We start from the raw sequence: 22,052 nt of genomic DNA on the forward strand, positions 1-22,052 counted from the left end.
ATGCAAACCCAAGCCATGACGTTACCTCTACTTTTTTCATAGATGAGCTTGTATGTTTGGGATCATGAGCACATTCTTTCCCTCTTCAAACTTCAGCCTTTCCATCACTTTGGTAAAGTTTAACATTTGTCTCATCAGTCCATAAAACTTGACCAAGACTTTTTAAGCTTTTTGGCAAATTCCAGCCTGGTCTTCCTATTTTTCTTGCTAATGAGTGGTTTCCATCTTCTGGTGTAGCCTCTGTATTTTTTGTGAAGTCTGCTGCGAACAGTAGATGTTGAACCCTTCACACCTCCTCTCTGGAGGTTGTCGCTAATGTCGCTAATACTTGTTTTAGGGTCTCCCTTTACAGCTCTCACAAGGTTTCCCATTCGACGTCTGTTACTAACTACACAAGTGAATTGTGTCTTCGTCAGGACATTCCAGATGGTTGTACTGGCTAAGGCCAATTTTTGTGCAATGGCTCTAATTGATTTTCCATATTCCCTGAGCTTCACCCATACACAGCTCATTGGTTTTCATATTGGCTACACCTCTCAACTATAAATGCAGTTTGAACAGGCAAAACTCAAATCTTAAACTGAGCATAGACATTCAGTGCTATTTATTGTTTGAATTATCAATGTCATAGGACACACCTTGGCAACAAAGCACACCGGTCAGTCACATGTTCCAATACTTTTGCTTACATGAAAAATGGGTGGGTTCAAACAAAAGGTGGCATCTTCTAAGATGCGTATCCGATCCAAATGTAAATGCCTTGAAATAAATCCTAAAATGTAGATCTCTCATTTATCTTTTGATGTCAAACCCAAATATTTTCAGTCTACAGAAAAAATAAAGGAATTGGCCTCACTATTCGAATATTTTTAGAGGGGAGTGTAGTTACATTAAATATAACTGAACATGGCTACCCTATATTAAATATGGCACATCTTGCACTGACCCGCAGTAAGCCACAATGCTTTGCACCTTTTAATAGCTATAATGCTACATTATGGGGCATTTCCTGTTTATATAGAGGTGAACTGCACAGACCAGCAGTTTGTTTTGATTTTAACTGAAAGCTAATCAGCCATTGATCTGTTGGGCAAAAGTGACCTAGACCTGGTTCAAAACATACAAATGCCTACATGTTTAAAACTGATCAGTACCCAAGAAACAAATCAAGACTATGCATCCGATATAAACTTAGAACAACATGCATTGTAACAATAAGATATATTCTTGATTGCTTTCAATCTTCTTTGATGTCTGTATGCTCAATATGACGCTCCTGCGAGCAGCCTGTTCATCTTAGCATAAAGACTAGAAGTTGAGGCGAAATGTTAGCCTGGTTCTGTAGTACCCCCCAAAAAATAATCAACCTGCCATTTACTGTACCTTGAAGCAAGCTAATACAAAGATATATAATTTATCTAATCGATACAAATCAAGATAAAACAGAAAAATCCCATTTCATGGGGGTGCTTCCCATCTCTGAGATGTTAATGTCAATAAATTAATTTTGTTTGTTTTGCCTATAGCACAAGTACCTCCTCCATTCTACCTCCTGTGCCACAGTCGCCCCGGACGATTGTGGCGCAGGAGGTAGAGCGGTCGTCCACCAATCTCAAGGTTGTTGGTTCGATCCCCAGCTTCTCCTGTAACATTTCAAAGTGTCCTTGAACAAGACACAGAACCACAAATTTAGTTGCTACCAGTGAGTGTAGGCCAGCTGCATAACAGTTCTCCCCCATCAGTGTGTGAATGAGAAGCAGTAAAATAACGCTTTGAGTTTTTTTTGATTCCAGACCATTTAGCTACTAGCCATCAATACCCCTTACCCACATTACCTGACCAAATTTAAAGGTTTTCCAACAATTACAAAAGGTTACAGAAAGCAAGCACTCCTCTATTGCTTCAAAGAAAACGACTTGTTAAGAACCAGGTCTGTGATTTAGCCAATCTAGTAGTGCTGTGCAGTTCAATAGTAGCCTCTAGGTCAGCTGAGTGACATGGACAATGGACTCACAAAAACATGCCCTGAGAGTCGGGTCACAAACCCCGCCCACCCTACACATCCGCAGCATACCATTGGTAGAACCCTGCCCGTGGGCATGGGACTGCTGCCCTCTCCTCCCTTTGCAGAGAGAAATAAAGAGGCAAAGGAGCAGTTAAGGGAGGAAAGACCTATTTTTTTAACCACACAAACACACACACACATAACCTCTGTATGTTTTTTAAATTTGTGGTTATGTAATTGTATGTGTCTTAAGTATTCAGCATCAGATGTACATTTGTGTATGAAACAGCATCTTATACCTCAATTAGCTGCACATTTTTTGATAGAGTAAGGTCAAATTTAAAATTGTCTCATTTATCTTAAGCATGCCAAGTTCCCTCAGACATAGGTGAAACAAACTGATCTGATATTTTCATGTTGGGCCTACACCAATACACAACTGTGTTTCTGTGCATGTTGTTTTTGGTACTCACTCTTCTTGTAAGTGAGTGTATCATCTAGTGAGTTGGAGCCAGATCCTACAGATGAGCTGTCCTGGCTGTCCAGTGGGAACGTGAGGAAACCATCCCCAGACTCTGAACGAGATGGAGTCAGCGTGAGAGAGCGCATCCTGTCTCGGCTCTTCGGTTTGATAAATTTTTTCATCTTTAGAGTAATCCAATTGCCACGTCTGCAAATGAGGCAGAGTGTGGGACAGAGAGATAAGGAGGAAGTAAACCAAAAAATAAACTTGAACAAAAATAATAATAAAATACTGCTCGAGCTTTGTTTTAATCTCTAAAGCTGCTCATAGATGATTGAACATTTAAAACAACACTGCACCATGCAGGTGTTTAACCCTCCACAGGCCATAAATATTTGATGCACACCAGTTTACTGGCATAGCCCCACCTTTGAGATAAGAGTCAACACAACAAACATAATATTAAAAAAAAAAAAAAAAAAAGGTTTTTATACTTTTCTATTATACCTTTACTTTTTTAGAGCCACTCTGATTCATCACCATAGTCATAATTTTTTTAGTTTTTCTTCCAACAACTTGTTTAACTGGATAAAGTTTCTTTTTACCTGCGTGGAGGTGAGGGATCATAAAACTTGTACTGATCCATGATCTTCTCCTCCAGCTTCTCCTTCTGTCTTCTCAACTCATTCAGCTTGTCTCTGAATAGCAGAGAAAAGAAAGAAGATCAAATAAGACAGACAAATGTGAACATGCAGGGAACAACAAAGTAATTATGGGCAAGAACTAATACAGATAAATGTTTGCAATATTATTATGAGGGGGTTTACATGTATTGTCTTTGCTCTACATGAAACAGGTCTTTGCTCTCCATGGTCTGCTCCAACAGTGTACGATTCTGTAGCATCAATGTCTGGATCTGATCCAACAGGTGACGATTCTCCTCCTCCAGGTTTCCTTTCAGCTGGCTCAATAACTATAACAGATATATTAAAATGAAACCTCAAAATGATATAAAATAATATCAGATGTAATGACACTCAGCTCAACTACTAATATACATTTAAGTGATTAACCTTCCATATTACAGCTGGCTTAAGAAGTCAGGTTAGCAAACATCTTAAATTAAAAAGTGTAAATTAAAGGGGCATACAGACACATAATGGGAAAACCCCAAAGAGAGAAGTAAAGTTGAGTGACCCCACCTCACACTGGTTGGTGAGCTTGGTGGAGGTGATGTCCAGCTGTTGGTACTGCTCTTTTAGCTTGGAGAACTCTGCTTCCAGCTTGGTCTGCTCCAGCTTGGCACCGTTTAACTGGCTCTTTATGTTTTTGTGTTCCAGCTGAAGGTTCTCATTGTCCTTCAGCAGCTGATGATAGGTAGTATTCAGTCTGAGTAGAGAGCAGAGGCACTCCTCAATATATAGATGCGTACTTATAAAAAGGCACATTTAAAAATTGTGACAGATGAACTGTAATTTAAGGAAAATATTAGAACTTGCATTGTGTTTAAGATAAATCTAGTGATGCAAGTTAATATAACCTGTCATTTTCCTCTTTGAGCAGCCTGCATTGATCAGTTGTGGCTTGGTGTTCTTGGTTCTCCAATGCCATCTTCTCCTGCTGCTCCTTCAGATTTTTCTCCAGCTCCTCCAACTCTCCCCTCCGCTGCAGCAGCTGCTTGTACCTGCAGGCATAAACACACACTTTACAAAATGTTACATAAAGAAAGCTTAGTTTTAACAGGAAATAATACACAACTCAGATATCCACTGACCCTGTGGTCCGTGAACGATTGCCTTTACCAAATGAGCTACAGCCGCCCCAATTAGACGTTTAGATATGCCTATCCTATTTGCCCAAGCCCCAACTCACTTGTCCTCCAAGTCCCTGTGCTGCTGTTCCAGGCTCTTGTGGGAGCTCTTCAGGCCACCATGCTTTCCTATTAGAGCTTCATACTCAGCCGCCTGCCTCTCATGAAGTGCAGCCAGCTTCTCATGATCGCGGAGAAGCAGCTCGTAGGTGGCCCTCAGCTCGTCTTTCTCCTTCAGTGCTCCCTCGCGCTCGGCTTCCACACTGCTCTGCTGGCTCTGCAGCTGGGCATTCTGGGCCATAAGGGATGCACCCTGTGAGTTCAGGGTAGAGTTTTCAACCTAAAGGAGGGGATGGAGGAGAAAATGTGTAGAGGTGCAAAAAGAGAGGTGTGGAAGGAAGTCAATATGTGAGAGATAAGGGACAGATATGGTAAACACACACAGATAATGAAGTTTGTGTAGCAACTTTTCACTGATTGGTAAATTTCTGTAAATCTGATTAAATTTTATTATTATTATTATTATTATTATTATTATTATTATTATTATTGAGAGATGAAAAACCGGTGAGGACATGAGAATGGTAATGCCATAAGTGAGAAAAATATTTTCTTAAATACTTTTGGAGGAGAAGAGGTAAAGAGGGTAAGCAGATAAGAGAATGACCATTTTGTCATCTTTTAAATATGTAATTTACATCGATAAGTGATGACAAAAAAATAAAAAAAATAAAAAATAAAACACTGCTGTTTAGGGCAACAGGGGGCACTGTGTCTCTATTCAGTGCTTCTATTCAGCAAAGTAAGAGAACCCTTATTGCTGTCAATAGAAGAACCTTTGCTAACCGCTGTCTACAAAACACCAGCAGGAAAACTGTTTCTTTTTATGTTTCTTTTGTGGTCACAGTGGTTCCCCAGTTCCAAATCCCCCTCTGCTCTAGTGCTTATTCAAACACACATTCTGTCCAGATGCCAACCCATTTTCTGTACCTTTAAACACTGCTTTACCTCCAGAACACACACCTGCCTGATCATATGCTCTTGCATATACACAACCTAGTGTACGCCCACAGAAACAGAAGCCACTGTATAGCCGTGTAAATCCTGTAGCCCATAAGCAGGGTTTGAATGGCAGCCAAACAGAGAGTATGACTAAATCAGGTAACTAAGCAGCCTGGAAAAGCAACTTTACAAATGTAAATAGCATTTTAAAATTGCTTTTTTTTATTTGTGTGTGTGTGTGTGTGTGTGTGTGTGTGTGTGTGTGTGTGTGTGTGTGTGTGTGTGTGTGTGTGTGTGTGTGTGTTATCAAGTGAATCTGTGTGGAGCTATGTTATTTCTCATACATTTAAAGTCCATTATGTGTTTTAACAAACACATAATGGACTTTTTACAAATATCTTTTGTAAAATTGCAAAAAGTGCCAAAAAAACAAACAAAGAAAACAAAAACCACACCATTTCCAAGGTCATTCAATAACCAAAGTAAATTAAAAATCCAACATCAATTCAGTGACAGCTGGTATGGGATATGCATGACAAAGCTATCAGAGGGATCTCAGGGTGAGACCAATTATGGTTTCAGATGTACACTACTAGATTGATGGTCATTTTCTTTGTAAGAAAGCAGTTATCTGCCGTGAAATCATTGCTGCTGGACATTGTGTTTTGTGTAGGATGTGTGTGTACCTGCAGTTTAGCATTCTGTGTCTGTAGTGTTGTATTGTTCTCTTGTAAGGACGCGGTCTGTCTCTGCAGAGCAACAATCTGAGCCTGCAGGTTAGAGCTTTGAGTCTCTAGTTGTTTCAGCTGGCTCCTCAGGGCTACCTTCTCAGCCTGTAGTGTGGCATTCTGAAAACACACAAACATAGACAAAAGCACAATAGGATATCTAACAGAAAATTGAACAACCCATTCTTGTGTGCTCAGCATTCATACAGGAAAATCCATAGAAGATAAGTTAAATCCCTGATACTGCTAACTTACATTCCTTTCCACCTCAATCAGCCTGTCTTTGACTTTCAAAAGTTCCCTGGTGGCTTCGTGGCTCTCCTTCTCCCATTTACTAAGAGACTGAGAGTCCTCCCCTCCTCTAGGGGGTGAGCTCTGCATCCTCTCTTCCTCCTCCCTTTGACGCAGTGCTTCATAGTTTTTCTTCACCTGGAAAGACACAGTGAGCACTATAAAATAACTGATATTTGCTGCTCCAGTTTTGGCTGAGGGTGTTTTTCTGGAAATACACCAATTAAAATAATACACTACTCTAGTATAGTAGAGTATGACAATGTTAAGTAAAAGCAAACAGCATCCATTACAATTTCCTCAACTATGCTACTCAATATTTTTAATTTTGATTTGTGTCAGCAAGTTTAAAGCACAAACCTCCATAAGCAAAGCAGACCTCTTCCACTCTGGCTCTTTGCAGTCTCATGAATAGATAAACTTGTGATACAAGTGAATGATATGAATAAATAATCAATCTGCCTTTGACACAAAGCACTCAGTGTTTTTAGATCTCAAGATTTCTCAGCTTATGTTTCTCAAGTGGCAAATTGCTGGCAAATTGTTTTTTTTGGCTTTGTGGGTGTTTGGGTGATACTGGTTGATATGTACTGAATTGCCCGACAGCTGTATGCCATTAGCCAAAAAACAATATTTGATTATTCTTTAGTATAGATTTCTGAATTACTTACTGTCTTGAGCTCCTGGCGAAGTTGCTGGTTAAGGTTTGAGGACTCCTGCAGTCTGGCCTCTAGGGCAGCGATCTTCTCCTCCTTAATCTCCAAAGACGATTTCAGAGTGGACTCCAGTTTGGTTTCCAAGAGCTTAAACCTAAAAATAAGCATCCATTTAACTCTGTGTGTGTGCATTTGTGTGTTGCCTTGTCCAGTTTAGAGTGTGATTAAATCTGAAAACCAACTGAGTATAGCAGTACTTGGTTATGGGTTTGTGAACCAATACCTATCATCCGAGCTCTCGTCATGCAGCAGCCTTTCCTTGTTCAGTCCGATTTTCTCCAACTCATGGGTCAGTTTGTCTAAATCATTATTCATCTGCTGAGTACGCAGCTTCTCACTCACAAGCTCCTAAAGACAAACACACACAAACATTAACAATTTTTTTTAAATCAAATAAAACTTTTGATTTGAGCTCCAACACATGATTTTCAAAAGATGCTGACTTTCAAGACATTATTGAATAATCTAATAATATTAAATTTATTCCGCTGCTTACTTCTCTCAGGGTGAAGAGGGTCTTTTTATCAATTGTGGCCTGTTTGACCAGCTCCTTTTTCTCTCTCTCCAGGTCTTTAACTCTAGTGCAGGAGTCCCTGTAGAAGATCATCTCCTTGCCCATGGTCCGATTCACTTTCTCCAGCTCTGTGATTCGCTGGTTGCTGTCATCCAGCTTGGAGTCCCGGATCTCAGCCTGCTGCCTCAGCCGCTTGTTCTCCTTCTCCAGAAGCTTCTTGTCTTTCTCCAGCTGGGAGCTTTCCTGCTCCAAAGTCTTGTTCTGTGGGATAACAAGACATAATGAGACCAATGTACAAACCTACATCTGAAGGGATTACCAAATTCCTACTACTTACATGTTCAGAAAAAAAAACTGAAATATATCAAGTCAAAAGGTCGAAACCCTTTTTGAAAAATAATCTTGGATAATCCAGCTCTGTTGGGAAACATACAGTAATTACATCAAAATGAACGATCAGAGTGGCAGGACTGCCCAAGAACTAAAAAACTAATTTTCACCTCAACATGTTCACTCTGCCTATACTAGAAGTTTTTGTCCAAACTAGCCCCATTCAGCCAGACAGAACCAGTCCATGCTAAAAAAATAAAAATAAAAAATAAATAAATAAAACGTCACTAAGTCTGTGTCATATACAACCAACAGCTATTCAAGCATGTGCTGCCCCACGGACGAGTGCAGTCCAAAGGGAAAAAGTGTTGTTAGTCATTTTGTAGTTATCAAGTTGAATTGTTACACATTTCGGCACATGTAATCATTGCTACTGAATGAATGCATGTTAAACTTTTATTTTTGCAAACCTCCTGCTCCAGCTGCTCCAGGCGTTTACTAGAGATCTTGAGCTCCTCCAGGTTGCGTTGGAGGGCTTGGTTGTCAGTCTCGACCTCTTGCAGTTCGGCCTCCAACTGCTGTATCTTTTTGCTGCTGTTCTCTAAAGCCTTCTGCAATCGCTGGTTCTCTGTATCTAGGCCCTGATAACTCACCTGGGAGAGGATTGGAGAGATTAGGATATTATAAGCATCCATGAACTAGTTTTACTGTTCTTTGATCCCAATATATTCCCGATTGCCTGTAATTCACCTCTTAAAAAATATGACTGGCGATACAAAGATAAAAGATTTGGGGTCTTTTTATTTCTCCAAGAAATCTCTTTGCCACAGGTGGTTGCACTTTATTATTGTCCAACTACTTTCCAAGTCAGTAAGTACTCCTAAAGAATTACCTCTAGTCTCTCTGTCTTTTTTGAAGAGGCTTTGAGCAGTTCCAGGTTACGCTTTAGCTGGCTTCTCTCACTCTGTAGTTCCCTGTTTTCTGCTTCCAGCTGAGCGGCCTTAGCTCCTGCTGACCGAAGGCCCTCGGCTGAACGCCGGAGTTCCAGGTTTTCCTGCTCCAACTGCGAGTTCTCCTTTTCCAGAGCCTCCAGCTGAAAGGCCATGTTCTTCAGCGTATCCAGTTTCTTCTTTAGACGGCGGCCCTCTGCCTCAAGTTCTGTGTTCTCCTTCTCCAAAGAAGATACCTAAGTGCATATAAGTGATGAATTAAAATTATGCATTTAAGTCTGTATTTCTTCTATGCTGCTGATAGTGCTTTAATGCCCACCTTTTCACAGGTAATTCCAAGACTGGCAACTTTCTTCTGCAGGCTTTCATTCTCCCTTTCTAGCTTCTGCAGCTGAATCTCCAGCTCCTCTGCTCTCTCACCTTTATCCTTCATTACCTCAAGCTCCTTACCTGCATAAAATAACACCATAATAAGAAATTAATAATAAATCAAAAAAAGTAATGGTAGCTTCAATACTATGAATTTCTAGTGATGAAATGACTGATGGGGAAAAGAAAAACTTGCTTACTACACCACAAACACTGCTTTAATAACATGTCACTCACGTAGTTGTTTCCTTTCAAACTCCATCTTATTGAGTTTGGAGGTTGTTTCACAGATGGACTCATGGAGAACGCGATTTTCTTTCTCTACATCCTTGACCCGGGCCTCAGCACCCACCTGGCAGCGCTGACGCAGAGATGACACAGTCTGGCTTAGGTGCTTGTTTTCTTGCTCCAGCCCCTTCAGCTGAAGAATGAACATCAGATATTTAATGTCCAAGATTACTTTAAAAGGTAATTGATCAGTATTACTCCAGACAGGTGCCTGCAATCTTTTGTTTTAGGATATTTGTGGGGCTGGTGAAAAAGGCTAATCTGTCTGTTTCCGAATTTTGTGCTTTGTGACTTAATATGTAAAGAATACAGCCGTCTTTAATGGGCCATTGCTGGAAACCATGTAATTATTAAGATTAGAAATGGTCTCAGGCTTGTGCTTCACATTTTCATTTAGACTAATTAGTTAACACTTCTTAACCACATCAATAAGGACGACTAATGAAATGTAGAAACAGAAAAGGAATATACAAAACTGTGGTGAACAGGAATATAAAAAAATTTGAATACCACTGTGTTAGTTACATCTTAGTGTGTTGTGTACTGCATTTTCTCTGCTCTCTGGACTTTACAAATCAAATTGTTAAACAAATTAAATATGTCAGTTTTGGGTCTATCAGCAGTTGTCTGGAGCTCTTATAGAGTAGATATCAAGATCTGAGCAGTCAATAAAACATAACTGCTGTTCAACTGATTGGTTTTTTGAGCCAAAATGCAAATCAACAACAAACCAAAAGCCAAAATCAAATCAACAACAAAGGTTGTTCTCAAGAAGGAGAGTGGTTTTGTGGAAGAAACAGCATAAATGACGCACACAGTCTCGAAGCCTGTGTAATATCTGTTTCCTTCTCCAGACGACAGACATAAAACATACACTAAATTTAAAAATGCACAAACTCTTGATTTAATTAGTCTCTGTAACAGATTTGGTGTTTGTTATTCTTGTTGTACCATCAGAAGCATCATAGCCCCAATCAGTGAAAGTATTATTCAGCAATAACTTTACATTTATTAAAAAAAAAAATGTATATCACACACACACAAGACTTTTCACCCAAGGATTTTGACATCATTTACTCTTCAAGCCAGTCTGCGTATGTGTGTGTTTTGTATGTGTGTATACTTGTACCTGTCTTTCGGAATTTTCTCTAAGTGTTTCTAAAGTCTTCTCCAGTAAAGCCTTCTCCTTCATCAGGTCAGTGCTAAGTGACTCTGCACTGCGAAGTGACTCTCTGTCTGCTGTCACTTCACTCTCCAGCTGCTGCAACTGTGCACAAACAAACAAATCTATTATCAAAGAACAATTGTAACATTTCACAAGGTCTTAACTTTTTTATTAGTGTTCAGTTATAGATATCATAATCATTACTTTGAATGAATTATCTAAACATTCTATAGAATGAGAATGACACAAACAGGCCACACATAAATGAGAAGAGAAGGATGACACACAAAGGCCACATTTCATATGCATCCACACAGAGTTTCTATTACTGTTGTTTAGGTATACGAGCCGCTGCATTCACATTTTAATGTGTTTTGGGTATAGACCATCACACCATTCAAATATTTCTCACTCTGGAATGTATTTGTAAGAATAAAACACAATTTCATGGCTTTTATTCAGAGGCCATTGACAGTGGCTTAAGTTTCTGGAAATAGCTCAGACTTCTCTTAGTGAGGGGCATTCAAGTGGCAAAGACTGGAAAAGAAAAGGCAATGCAAGATTGCCTGGATATACAGCTTTGCTTTCATCCTCCTCTCCACCCCTATTTATTCTCCCTTTTCTTCTTTTTTATTTTGTACTGTCACTGTGTGAATAGCTCTATAGTTTTAAAGTCATATTACAGAGGAATCATGGTCTAATATATTAATCATTGTGAATGGGCTACTACAGTACTGCTGTAGATTCCCTAAGACTAACCTAAATATATTATTAGCATAACCAAATGTCCACTCTATTTCTGTCAAAGAAATTAAACCTTATTGCTGTATGTACTCCAGACATCTTCCATAGTACAAATTGTCCAAGTATTATTCAGACGGCTTTGCAAACTGTAAAAATAATTTCTCATGCTGTAAAATTTATTTCACAATCAATTTGAAGGCTAAACCACAACCAAATGAATTAAAAAATTTTATGTTATTATACAGGATAGATGTGGGTCAAAGCATTCCTGTCACATCTGACAATTGACAAAATAAGCACTATTTTAAAAAAGTATATTTCGTACTCTTTGTAATTTTGCTATTGAGTCATTAAAGAGCAAATTTACATCACACATGTTTCTCCAGAAGAAAACAACGACAAAAAGAAGAAGGTACATAGGACTGTCAATTAGTCCTCAATTCTTAAGTAACCACAGGAAACAATTCAACACACAACCCATTGCTCACTTTCTGGGACAGCCTCTGGTTTTCTTGGTTGAGCTTGGACAATTGTCCCAAAGTGTCCTCACTGGTGGCTCCCCTGAGCTCCTCCACAGTCTTTAACAGGGTCTGATTGTCTTTCTCCAGCTTCAACAGGCGGCTCGAGGTCAGCTCATTTACCTCCTCACCCAGAGATTTCTGGGTCACTGAGTCAATGTAAGGAACAACATGTTGACTGTACATAAATGTTTAAAAAGGCAATTAAGAAATAAACCAAACTGTTGTTCAATTAGCATACTTTAATTAACCAATCTCTATAAAGAAAATGTAACACCACTATGATTACACTAAAAAATAAAAATTAAATTACCACGAAGCCCTATGGCTTTTGACAGGTCCTACAGCTTTTAAAGTGGCATTTTAACAAACACCCCCTCTACATAAAGTCTTTATCCAGATCCCTGGCTAGTTAAATCTCTTAACAGCTTTTATAATCCAAACACACACAGATTATCCTCCAGGAGCCACTGAATATTAATTACAGGCCTTAACCAAGTGGAAAGAAAACCCAGTGGAGGCTGGCAATGCGGAAAGGGTGTTGGGATGACGCCAGGTCCAAGAGCCATTAACAAAAGCTTGGTTTGCTGGCCATCTGAAGCCTTCAAGCTAGTCAACTCAGGTGGCTTTTGGCTGGATATCTGAACTCATTATCTCTCATTCTTTGCTTTCTTTCAACAGCTAAATATGTTCTATTCTTTTAAATTTCAAACTGCCAGTCACTATACAAAAAGCAGTTTTTATTCTATGGTTCTCTAGGCTCCTTCTTACCTTCGGTCAACTCTGGTGTCTTGGATAACTGCTCAAGCTCCCAACCCAGGTGCAGGGACTCATCCATGCTCTGTTTCTGAGCCATCTCAAGGACGAGGTTTTCCTCCAATAATTCATCCATGCGCTTACGGTCCAAGTCCCGCTCCTGCACACAAGGAGAGCAACAGAAGGATGTGTTGACATAAATGTGGAAATGTCTGTGCATCTTTTAATCATCTTTGACATTTAAAATTTGAACCTCAGCACCTCTGGTTCAATTCCACTAACTGTATACTCTAATCTACATCTGTCAAATGATTCATAACTGTGTTATAAATCATTTGTAATAAGTGTAATAAGTCAGAAATCCTATCAAGCTACACTGACACCGAAACACCCATTCATAAATCCATCCTCTCACCATCTCCAGATCATGGATCTTGGATTTCAGCTGAAGATTCTCTTTCTCCAGGAGGTGCAACTTGTCAGATCGGGTCCTGCTAGCATCTAGCTGCTCCTCCAGCATGGTCTTAGTCTCCAGCAGGATGTGGTTGTCCTCCTTCAGCTCCTACAAAAACCACCACACCAGCAAAAAAGAAAGAAAAAATGTGTTTATTTATGCAGTCTACTTTGGGTTTGAACAGATAGAAGATACTTGAGCATCTGAGTGTCTACTTGGCTTAAAGTAACACTGGAGTTGTGCACCTCAACTCTGGCCTTGTAAAACTCAATGTCGTGAAGCCTCTCTTTGTATCTGCTTAGCTCACTCTCCAGTTTGTCAACACGGATCGCTTTCTCTCTGAGTGCATCCAGTTCGTCACGATAGGCCCGAGCAGATCGAGCATCTGACAGCAGCTGGTAGCTCTGTAGAAATACACAGACAAATAAACAGAATGTAAATCTATGTATTCTGAAATTATTTGCAAGAAAAAAAAGGAATCGCATGCACAAAGATGAAAACAATCTCATAAATCATTATATTAACACATTTGACTAGTAGGTGTATGTTCATAGGTGTATGTTACCTATGAATAACTAATAGCCTGATAACAAACTGTCATCATTCTGACTTATCTAAAACACTCACCCACACAAACTGTCCTCCTCCCCTAAACTCATGCACCTTGTTTACAGCACCCAGTATTTTAGCCAGCCAGTCAGCCTGCCGCCTACTCCAAATCAAAAGCCATGTGAGACTAAAGATAGCTCTAATAGCCACTAATGAGCTAAGTCACTAGCTAGCTGATTAAAGCCTGGCAGCACTGCAGACACAAAGTACTTAGAGATAAGAGGAAAGGGTGGATTTGAAATCATAGGAATATTTATGTGTTGTGTGCAGGTGCATGTAAGTGTGTGAAGGGTTGCCATGACTTGTATTACCTCTTGCTGAAGCCTTCTGAGCTCCTCCTCCATGTTCTCAAGCTCCTGTCTGGTGTCCAAAAGCTGCTCACTCTTCTCCTCTCTGAAATGGAAACAAGATGGTTATGAAGTATTAAGTTAAAATGAAAAGAGCATGTAACCTGCAATGGAGAAGGGCAGGAAATGGTATGGTAGAAAATACATAAATTTCTAAGTAACAAAAAAAAACAATGTTTTGTGTCTAATCCAGTATAAAGCTATACACCACAAATCATGTTCCTTGGCATACATGTTTAGCGGAGTATTGACAGGGACGTTCCTTTAGGGCTGTTTCCATTTTAGATCATGCAGCTAAAGTAAATCATTTGATGGCGACAGCCTATCGACAAATAAACAGAGAAGATGCATTTCACAAACTGTTTCACACTTACACATAACACAGGCAGCATCCCATTGAATATTAATGGCTGTTGTAGCAAAGTTAGATAAATTAGCAACTTACATATCAATTTAAGACATTAGTTAACCCAATAAACATTCTTAAGTAAAAAAATAGCCTTTTATTGGCTGATAATGTTAGTGCTATTGTGGTCAGGACACATTCCATTTCCTCTGTCTTGTCCTAAATTCAGCTAAGAACCAACCTCCTGCTGCAACACACAAAGACAAGCCTAGTTGAAAAAAATATTCTTTCACTCTCAGTCCTATCATTTGTTTAAATGACAGTCAAGTAGGCAGCCTGACATTTGTCATCTGTGTGTGTGTGTGTGTGTGTGTGTGTGTGTGTGTGTGTGTGTGTGTGTGTGTGTGTGTGTGTGTGTGTGTGTGTACAAATTGGAGGCTCCCACCATGGAGGCAGAATGTGCCACAATGTTTAACAGAAAAAATACTGCATTCCTATTATGCTGTTATCTGTATGTCTTTGCATGAAAGCACTCAACTAACATCTGATGGCGTTTTTTGATTATAGCTCTCTGAAGTTGCTGGGTGGCTCTCACTAAGAAAAAGGCATCTTTGTTTGCTTTCTCCAGGTACATCCTCCTTCCTCCCGCTGGTAACATTACTTGGGAAGCTGGAGTCCATATTCTGGCAGGATGTTCCTTAATGAATTTCTGTTTTTGTTTATTCAATGAATCCAGCTCTTCCAGTCTCTTCGTGAGTGCATTTACATTGATTTAAGTAGCCAGGTTACTGTTTGCTTACTAGGGAAAGCTGATTTCTTAGTGTAATATAATGTTTCATGTAAACAGGCGGGTGAGTGAAAGGCAGAATGGAATGACACATCATTAAAAAGCCGATGCTGCCTCGTTTGAAAACAAAGTCAAAACTTAGACAGAAAATTTTATCAACAAAAAGTGCATAACAGAAGTCTAAGTAAATCCCTTTACCCCACAGATTTGTTATTTTTTTTAATTCAGACAATTCCACGTGTGGATCAGCTGTGTATGTCTCCCCACTTTCCCCGCCATTTCTACCCGTGTGCTGTGACTGTGAAGTGCACACTCCTAAAAAGGAAAAGTTAGGGAGTAGCCTTTTTCTGTCACTATAAAGTTAAAATCTGTGCACCAGGCTGCCAAAATAAGTTTGAGGTGGAGGAGAAATGAGGTTACTCTTTTGCTATGTATACATGGATTTCCAGTAACCTGCATATTAATGCAGTCCATGTCTCCCACAACTCTCCCTTACCCATGACAGCTGTAGCTCAGTTGGTAAGGCAGTTGAGCATGGACCACAGGGTCAGTGGTTCAATCCCCGCTCCCGGCTACAAGTCGTCCTGTCCTTGGGCAAGACACTGAACCCGAAGTTGCTCCCGGTGGGTCAGGTGAGCACCTTGCATGGCAGCCACCGCCATCGGTGTGCGAGTGTGTGTGTGAATGGGTGAATGGGAAGCAACATTGTAAAGCGTTTTGGATAAAGCCGCTATATAAGCGACTATTTACCATTTTACCATTTACCCAGATGGTTCCTGTACTTACGGTAATTGTTTAATACTGCATGTACATGTAAGAAACAACCACATGCACTGCATTAAAAAGCCTTTGATGAAAAAGCGATGATGACCCTCACATCTAACAAATTACGAACTGGTATCTTCCTCACCACAACGTGAAATTTAGTCTGTAACTATAAATATGGTTTATATTTCAGAAATTATGTTTGTCTTTCTGTGAAAAAATAATTTAAAAAAACGTTCTAGTACATTTAAATGTAAAGCTAATAACAGATTTTAAAGGATAATAAATGAAAGTAGTTTAAAATAAATTATTGCTTGGGAATATGGCTGAGGTTCACTGTTGAGTGGCAGCTGTAAGTATAACTGAATGTGTTTCATAGGTATAAACCGTGTGTGTCTGTGCTTGAACAGAAGGAGGAAATGCATCCAAACCACAATAGTTTAACAGAAACCATGTTCCATGTTCCACAGTGGGAACATGGAAACATACCCCTTGGCTGTGACCTGGCCTAGACACCCACATCCACATTTGTATGCTGGATAATATTTGTACATGTGCACACGAAAAACACACTCTTCTTCTGCCTTAGAGCATCATGTGACCTGACTACATTACCACAGACAGACCTAAAAGATCATTTTTGTGTCCTTTTCACCCAACCACATAACCTCAAAGAACTGACAACAAAAAGTAAGCAAGACTATATTTATTAACCAACAAAAATCAATAACTGGTTCCTTTGGTCTTGTTCTACAGCCGTATTATAATCTACTGAAGGAATCATCATAATGTAAGTCAAGAAATTAGCCATTAATAGGTTAAAGCTTATCCAGGAGGAGGTTTTTCATTCGTGTTTTTATCGTTTTGAATGCTTTTTGTCAAATTCAAAACTCTCTTAACTCTCATATCATATTAGGTGGTTATATTAGTTTTTAGGCTGCCAAGCTGTTGAATTGACTTCTAGTGTGGAAATAAGAACCATTCATGCATTATTACCTTGAGGTAGAAAGTACCTATTATCTCAAATTTGTTTCAATAAGGATTTATTCTTAAAATGTGTAGTTTCCATCACAGTTAAGCAAGATGTAAAGTTAACATATAAGCTTGATAGGGATGTAGAGAGGAAATGGAATGTTTGTTTCTGTGATTCTTCCCCACTGCCTCGTCACTGTTCTCTAAATGCAGCAAAACTTACAATAACCATGGAGAACTTAACTGAAGTTTGGTCACAGGTATATTTAAACAAATTGTTTTTTTTTTTCAGTATTCCCAGAGCACAGTATGATTACACAAGGTTTAATAATTGCTAGCATCAGCTCTATCAAGTGTGTTGAGGAACCATAAGTATTGACCTTGATGACCCTACATCATTTTATCATCAGGGACTAGCAGATTATGATCAGGGACCTTCCAGTTCAGAGCAAACAACACTAAGAGAAGCGGCAGTGGTAGAAAAATGGGAACTACCATAGCAAACCAGTAATAGCTGTTGTTCTACTCAAAGTCAATCAAAGACTTTCTTTTATGTACTTCTGGAAGTCCTATCAACTGAGACAGAACAAGGCCTACTTACTTTTCATGTTTCTAATCCCCTTTGCCCAATTTAAATAATTGCTTATCCAGATGATAAGGTTGTGGTACTCACAGTTCCTGTCGCAGGCGTCTGATTTTGGCCTTGGCATCAGCTAACTCCACAGAGAGGTGCTGGCGGCTTTCTGTCCTTCTCATGCTGGGGGAGTCACCAGGAGACTGGGTTGGACAGGGAGCTAGTGGAGACAGCTGCACACAGTCTCTCTCTTGAGTTAACTCTACTATAGTCTGAATAGAAAGGAGAGAGCATGCAGTGAAAATTTTTAATGTGTGCATAAATCAAAATGCAGGGGATAGGAATAAGGGTTCTTATTTGAAAGTTCAAAAGAAGATTTAGGAAAGAAAACAATACTGAATCTGTCATTGGGAGATCTACTTTTTAAATACAACAGTTAGAGATGACCCATTTTAAACTAGGAAGGAATCAACAGAACGTACATCAAAGAAACAGGAAGAGTAGATCCATGGATCCACTCAAAGCATCCCACCACAAAAACTACAACACAGGCCTTAGTACACCCACAGTAACACACAGCTAATTTTGATCTAGTGCCCTCGACAGGAAATGGGATTTTAATTGAGAGCCTGGACTACACAGTAATAATCTGGAGGCTATTAGACCCCCTGACTGACACACACACACACACACACACACACTATCAGTCACAGGCATCTGCACCCTTTTGGTTGGAAAGTCATTTTACAGTATACTCTCAGTAAAAGAGACAAACTCTCCATCCAGGAGGCTTAACAGTTTCAACCCTTCCTTCCTGAGGCTGCTCTTTTGTGGTAATGGCAAAAAGGGAAAAAAGTTTCCACATCACTCTAATAGAAGCAGTCCATCATTATCATTAGCAAAAGTTGTTTTGGAGAAGAATCGGCGTCCAGAAAAGCACATCTGCACAAAACCTGCCAGCACAATAAAAATTCAATCTTTTGTATAGTACTTGGTTGTTGGCCTTTGTTTCTTAAGTAAGAAAAGTAATTCTTTAGAGGGCTCAATACATTTAAATTACAAAAGATTATCTATTCATCACCTCCAGCTGTGTGTCTCTTTCATCCACCAGGCGTTTGAGGTGAAAAGCAAGGTTTCTGGAGAGGTTGTCCATATCATCAGGAGGCATTTCTCCACTTTCTAACCACTGAAGGTCGACAACATTCTCTTGGTTGTGTGTCACCTGGAAATCCCAAAATAAACGATCAATAAAATTTTGTCACCTGACATAACATACAAGACAATCAAAGACACAATGAGAATGTAAAATTGTGAATTCAAAACCCCTTCCGGCTGCATTAAAAACTTTAGTGTAGGGGTAGGGAGATGCATCGGCGATCAATCACAAGATTTCGTCGACTCACAAAATGTGCGTCGACGTGTCGCAGTTTCAGCTAGAAATTAACAATACACAAAAATTCGGTACCTAGGACAAGAAATAACCTCGCAGTGAACGGATTTAGTTGTTAACGTTAACTAGAGCACGAAAATATAAATATTTGTTTTTCTGAAATCATGGAATATGAACTCCTCAATGCACCATCAAGATTAGAGAATAAAAAATAAACTAGTGGACTAGTTTCTTCTGAGTCCGAGTGAGGACGGAGCTCAGCGAAGTGTCCCATCTGCAGCAGAAAAGGACAGACAGCTCAAGTAAAGTCAAAGTTATTTCTCAACTCAACTGGACAAAAATTAGTGCTCATTCAGGTACCGGCATAAAAAAGCTCCATAAATTAACAATCTATAAGAGTAAATTAGCAGAACACTCATTAAACAATCAAAAACGTGTAGAAAACCAATCATTTCAGCTGTTCCTGCAGTTCCCTATCCACCGCCATGTGTTTACCACAGTAAGCTGGTTGGTTAATCGCTAACTGCTACAAACACATTAGCTTACATCCACCTAAAGCTAGGAGTCATTAAAACCTAACCTAATGTGTCACAGGTTCTGGCAGAGACTAACAGTCACAGTCCCAGGCAGGACCCTGTAACAGCTCTAACTGTGAGCAGCGAGTCCCCATCAGCAGCAGACAGAGGAGGACAGGGATCAATAATAGGAACTGATGTCATGTTCATGCTTCTATTCTGTTACATTATTTAAAGTAAACTGAACTGTTTACTAAGAAAACGTAGACTGCACCACATGCTCTTGCTTTAATTATATTGTAAAGAGACTTAATGTCAGTCTGTAAAACACAGGTTACCAGTTAAGGCTGGCCTATTTTTGGGGGGTGAAATAATGCACTGCAGTGCATACTCTGATTTATTATATTTAAATATATATGATTTTTTCAATTGTTATGTTATACTATTATGTTATATTATTTATTAATTGAAAAATAAAAAACAGCTTGATTTAAAAATAAATAAATAATTTAGGTGCAGCTCTAGTTTAGTATCCAAAACTACCCTGTCGCACTGCATTCACATATAAGATAATGGAACCACAAAACAGACAGACGGGTATTTAGCATTTTTTTTTCTCTTTACAATGGAGGAGCAATACCTCTTGAATGTGGGATGCTATTGCAGCTTTAGTGTCAAAGTCCAGAGTCTGGATCCGTTCGATGTGGTCTTCCTTCTTCTCACACTGTAAACAGAGGGAGGGGAGCAGAACAGAGAAGAGAACATTTTGGGTGGTTTAACTGAGTTGGGTTGGGTTAGACCAAGACTGTAGAGACACACCAGAATATGATCAGATTTACAGGTATCCGGAAGACAGAAGACTTTTGTGGGAAAACAGTCTTTAAATGTCAATTTTATTTTTGGATTAGCATTAACAAACTTCATTAGCATTACGTATGGACAGACATGATACGGGGCCTAAAGTAGACAGAATATCAAGTCTCTTCTCCTGCAAAGCCATGCTTTTATAATGGATGCAGTATGGTATGTGGTTTATCATAGTCTTACTTAAATACACCAGGCCTTCCCTGAAAGATTTGTTGTCTGGAAGATAGTATATGTTGCTTTGAAATCTTTATGTATTTTTCAGCATTGATGGTGCCTTAGCAGATGCCCACATCATAGACTCTAATGCATACCCATAACATCAGAGAAAAAGACTTTTGAACTGTCCACTGATAACAAGCTGAATGGCCCCTTTCCTCTTTAGTCCACGACATCCGTGGTTTCCAAAAAGAATTTCATATTTTGATTCATCTGAACCAGGAAACCAATTTCCATTTTGCCCCAGACTATATTAAATTAGCTTTGGCCATAGAACACGGCAGTGTTTCTGTATCGTGTTCACATTTGGTTTCTTCTTTGCATGATACAGCTTTAACTTACATTTGTGGATTGCACAGCAAACTGTGTTCACAGATTTCTGGAAGTGTTCCTGAGCCCATGCAGTGATGTCCAGTAAAGAATCATGCCTGTTTTTATTGCAGTGCCACCTGTAGGCCCAATGATCACACGCATCCAGTTTTCACTGTCGACCTTGACCCTTGTGCAGATTCCTCTTGATTCTCTAAATCTTTTGACGATATTATATACTGTAGATGGTTAGATTTTTCGCAATTTTATGTTGAACGTTTTTCAGTAATTGTTCTACAGCTTTTAGACAGTTTTTCAGAGATTGGTGAACTTTTATACCCAGTCAAGTTACGGACTTGTTGCCAATACACCCAATTCCTTGTCAAATGCTTTTTTGAGATGTGCTGCTGCCATCAAATTCAACATCTGATATGTTTTTTGTTATATTGTGAATAAAATATGGGTTAAAAAGATTTAAAAATCATTGCATTCAGTTTTTATTCATGTTTTAGACATCGTTCCAACTTTTTTTGAATTTGGGTTGTAAATTACTTCAAAAAGAAATGTTTGTCACATTTATTACTTGTGTTTTGGCTCCGTTCAACCCCTATGTAAAATTCAAAAAGCTCAATGTGCTTGGTTTCTGCTTCCTGAAACCTAAATAAAATATGCATTTTAAAAAGGGGGTCTAAGTGGACTAAACTGTGTTCTTACCTGAACAGCACAGCCTAGCAGGAGCAGCAACAGTTTTTTCATTTCCTCCAGACCCTTCTCTAAAAAACAAAACAAGTATATTGATGAGGATTATTCAAATCATTTTGCCACATCTCTGCAAAAAACACCACACAAATAACAACTAAACATTTTCCACTCATTCTAGTTTAGTTTTAAGTTCCCTATTATAGAGTCTGACATGCTGTTTGCCTTTTGTGACTTAAGTGTTAAACTACAAATGAATGTTTTGTTTGTAGTACAGAAACCTCAAGCTCTTCATTACATATCTGGTGGTTTATGAAGGGAGATAAATGATGACATTAGAAAAAAGACCTTTACAAACGTTTCTGTAACAAAACATGCCATTTTTTATTTTGAAGTATGCATTTATCTGTGTTACATCCAGTGTTTCAGAAAAGCATATGGGGTTTTGACGCAGCAAACTGGGAACTTAACTATACTACAAAATACAAAAAGGAAGAATACAATTTAAAGGGGCAGCTGTAGCTCAGTTGGTAAGGCAGTCATCCACGGACCG

General features: G+C 39.1%; 1 protein-coding gene across 6 annotated transcripts in view; it reads right to left on the bottom strand.

Moving 5' to 3' along the window:
• Nucleotides 1-22,052, bottom strand: part of LOC137132300 (girdin-like) — a 62,919-nt gene that overhangs the window by 10,809 nt on the left and 30,058 nt on the right. For 4 of the 6 annotated variants that reach the window (XM_067514685.1, XM_067514675.1, XM_067514657.1 and 1 more), the window contains exons 5-30: nt 21,515-21,573; nt 20,049-20,132; nt 18,585-18,725; nt 17,603-17,775; nt 14,024-14,105; nt 13,349-13,507; nt 13,065-13,211; nt 12,665-12,809; nt 11,864-12,042; nt 10,596-10,733; nt 9,416-9,599; nt 9,129-9,259; nt 8,752-9,045; nt 8,330-8,512; nt 7,512-7,790; nt 7,239-7,363; nt 6,971-7,109; nt 6,264-6,437; nt 5,967-6,128; nt 4,341-4,618; nt 4,009-4,152; nt 3,671-3,857; nt 3,296-3,441; nt 3,074-3,166; nt 2,479-2,675; nt 2,075-2,122 (exon numbers count right to left, since the gene is read on the bottom strand). In XM_067514685.1, coding sequence (XP_067370786.1) covers nt 2,075-2,122; nt 2,479-2,675; nt 3,074-3,166; nt 3,296-3,441; nt 3,671-3,857; nt 4,009-4,152; nt 4,341-4,618; nt 5,967-6,128; nt 6,264-6,437; nt 6,971-7,109; nt 7,239-7,363; nt 7,512-7,790; nt 8,330-8,512; nt 8,752-9,045; nt 9,129-9,259; nt 9,416-9,599; nt 10,596-10,733; nt 11,864-12,042; nt 12,665-12,809; nt 13,065-13,211; nt 13,349-13,507; nt 14,024-14,105; nt 17,603-17,775; nt 18,585-18,725; nt 20,049-20,132; nt 21,515-21,573 — 4,071 coding nt within the window. The remainder of the gene's footprint in view (nt 1-2,074; nt 2,123-2,478; nt 2,676-3,073; nt 3,167-3,295; nt 3,442-3,670; nt 3,858-4,008; nt 4,153-4,340; nt 4,619-5,966; nt 6,129-6,263; nt 6,438-6,970; nt 7,110-7,238; nt 7,364-7,511; nt 7,791-8,329; nt 8,513-8,751; nt 9,046-9,128; nt 9,260-9,415; nt 9,600-10,595; nt 10,734-11,863; nt 12,043-12,664; nt 12,810-13,064; nt 13,212-13,348; nt 13,508-14,023; nt 14,106-17,602; nt 17,776-18,584; nt 18,726-20,048; nt 20,133-21,514; nt 21,574-22,052) is intronic. The other 2 variants (XM_067514665.1, XM_067514648.1) reach the window with 1 other exon arrangement.

The sequence above is a fragment of the Channa argus genome, chromosome 1 (assembly GCF_033026475.1).
Source record: "Channa argus isolate prfri chromosome 1, Channa argus male v1.0, whole genome shotgun sequence".
Classification (NCBI taxonomy): domain Eukaryota; kingdom Metazoa; phylum Chordata; class Actinopteri; order Anabantiformes; family Channidae; genus Channa; species Channa argus.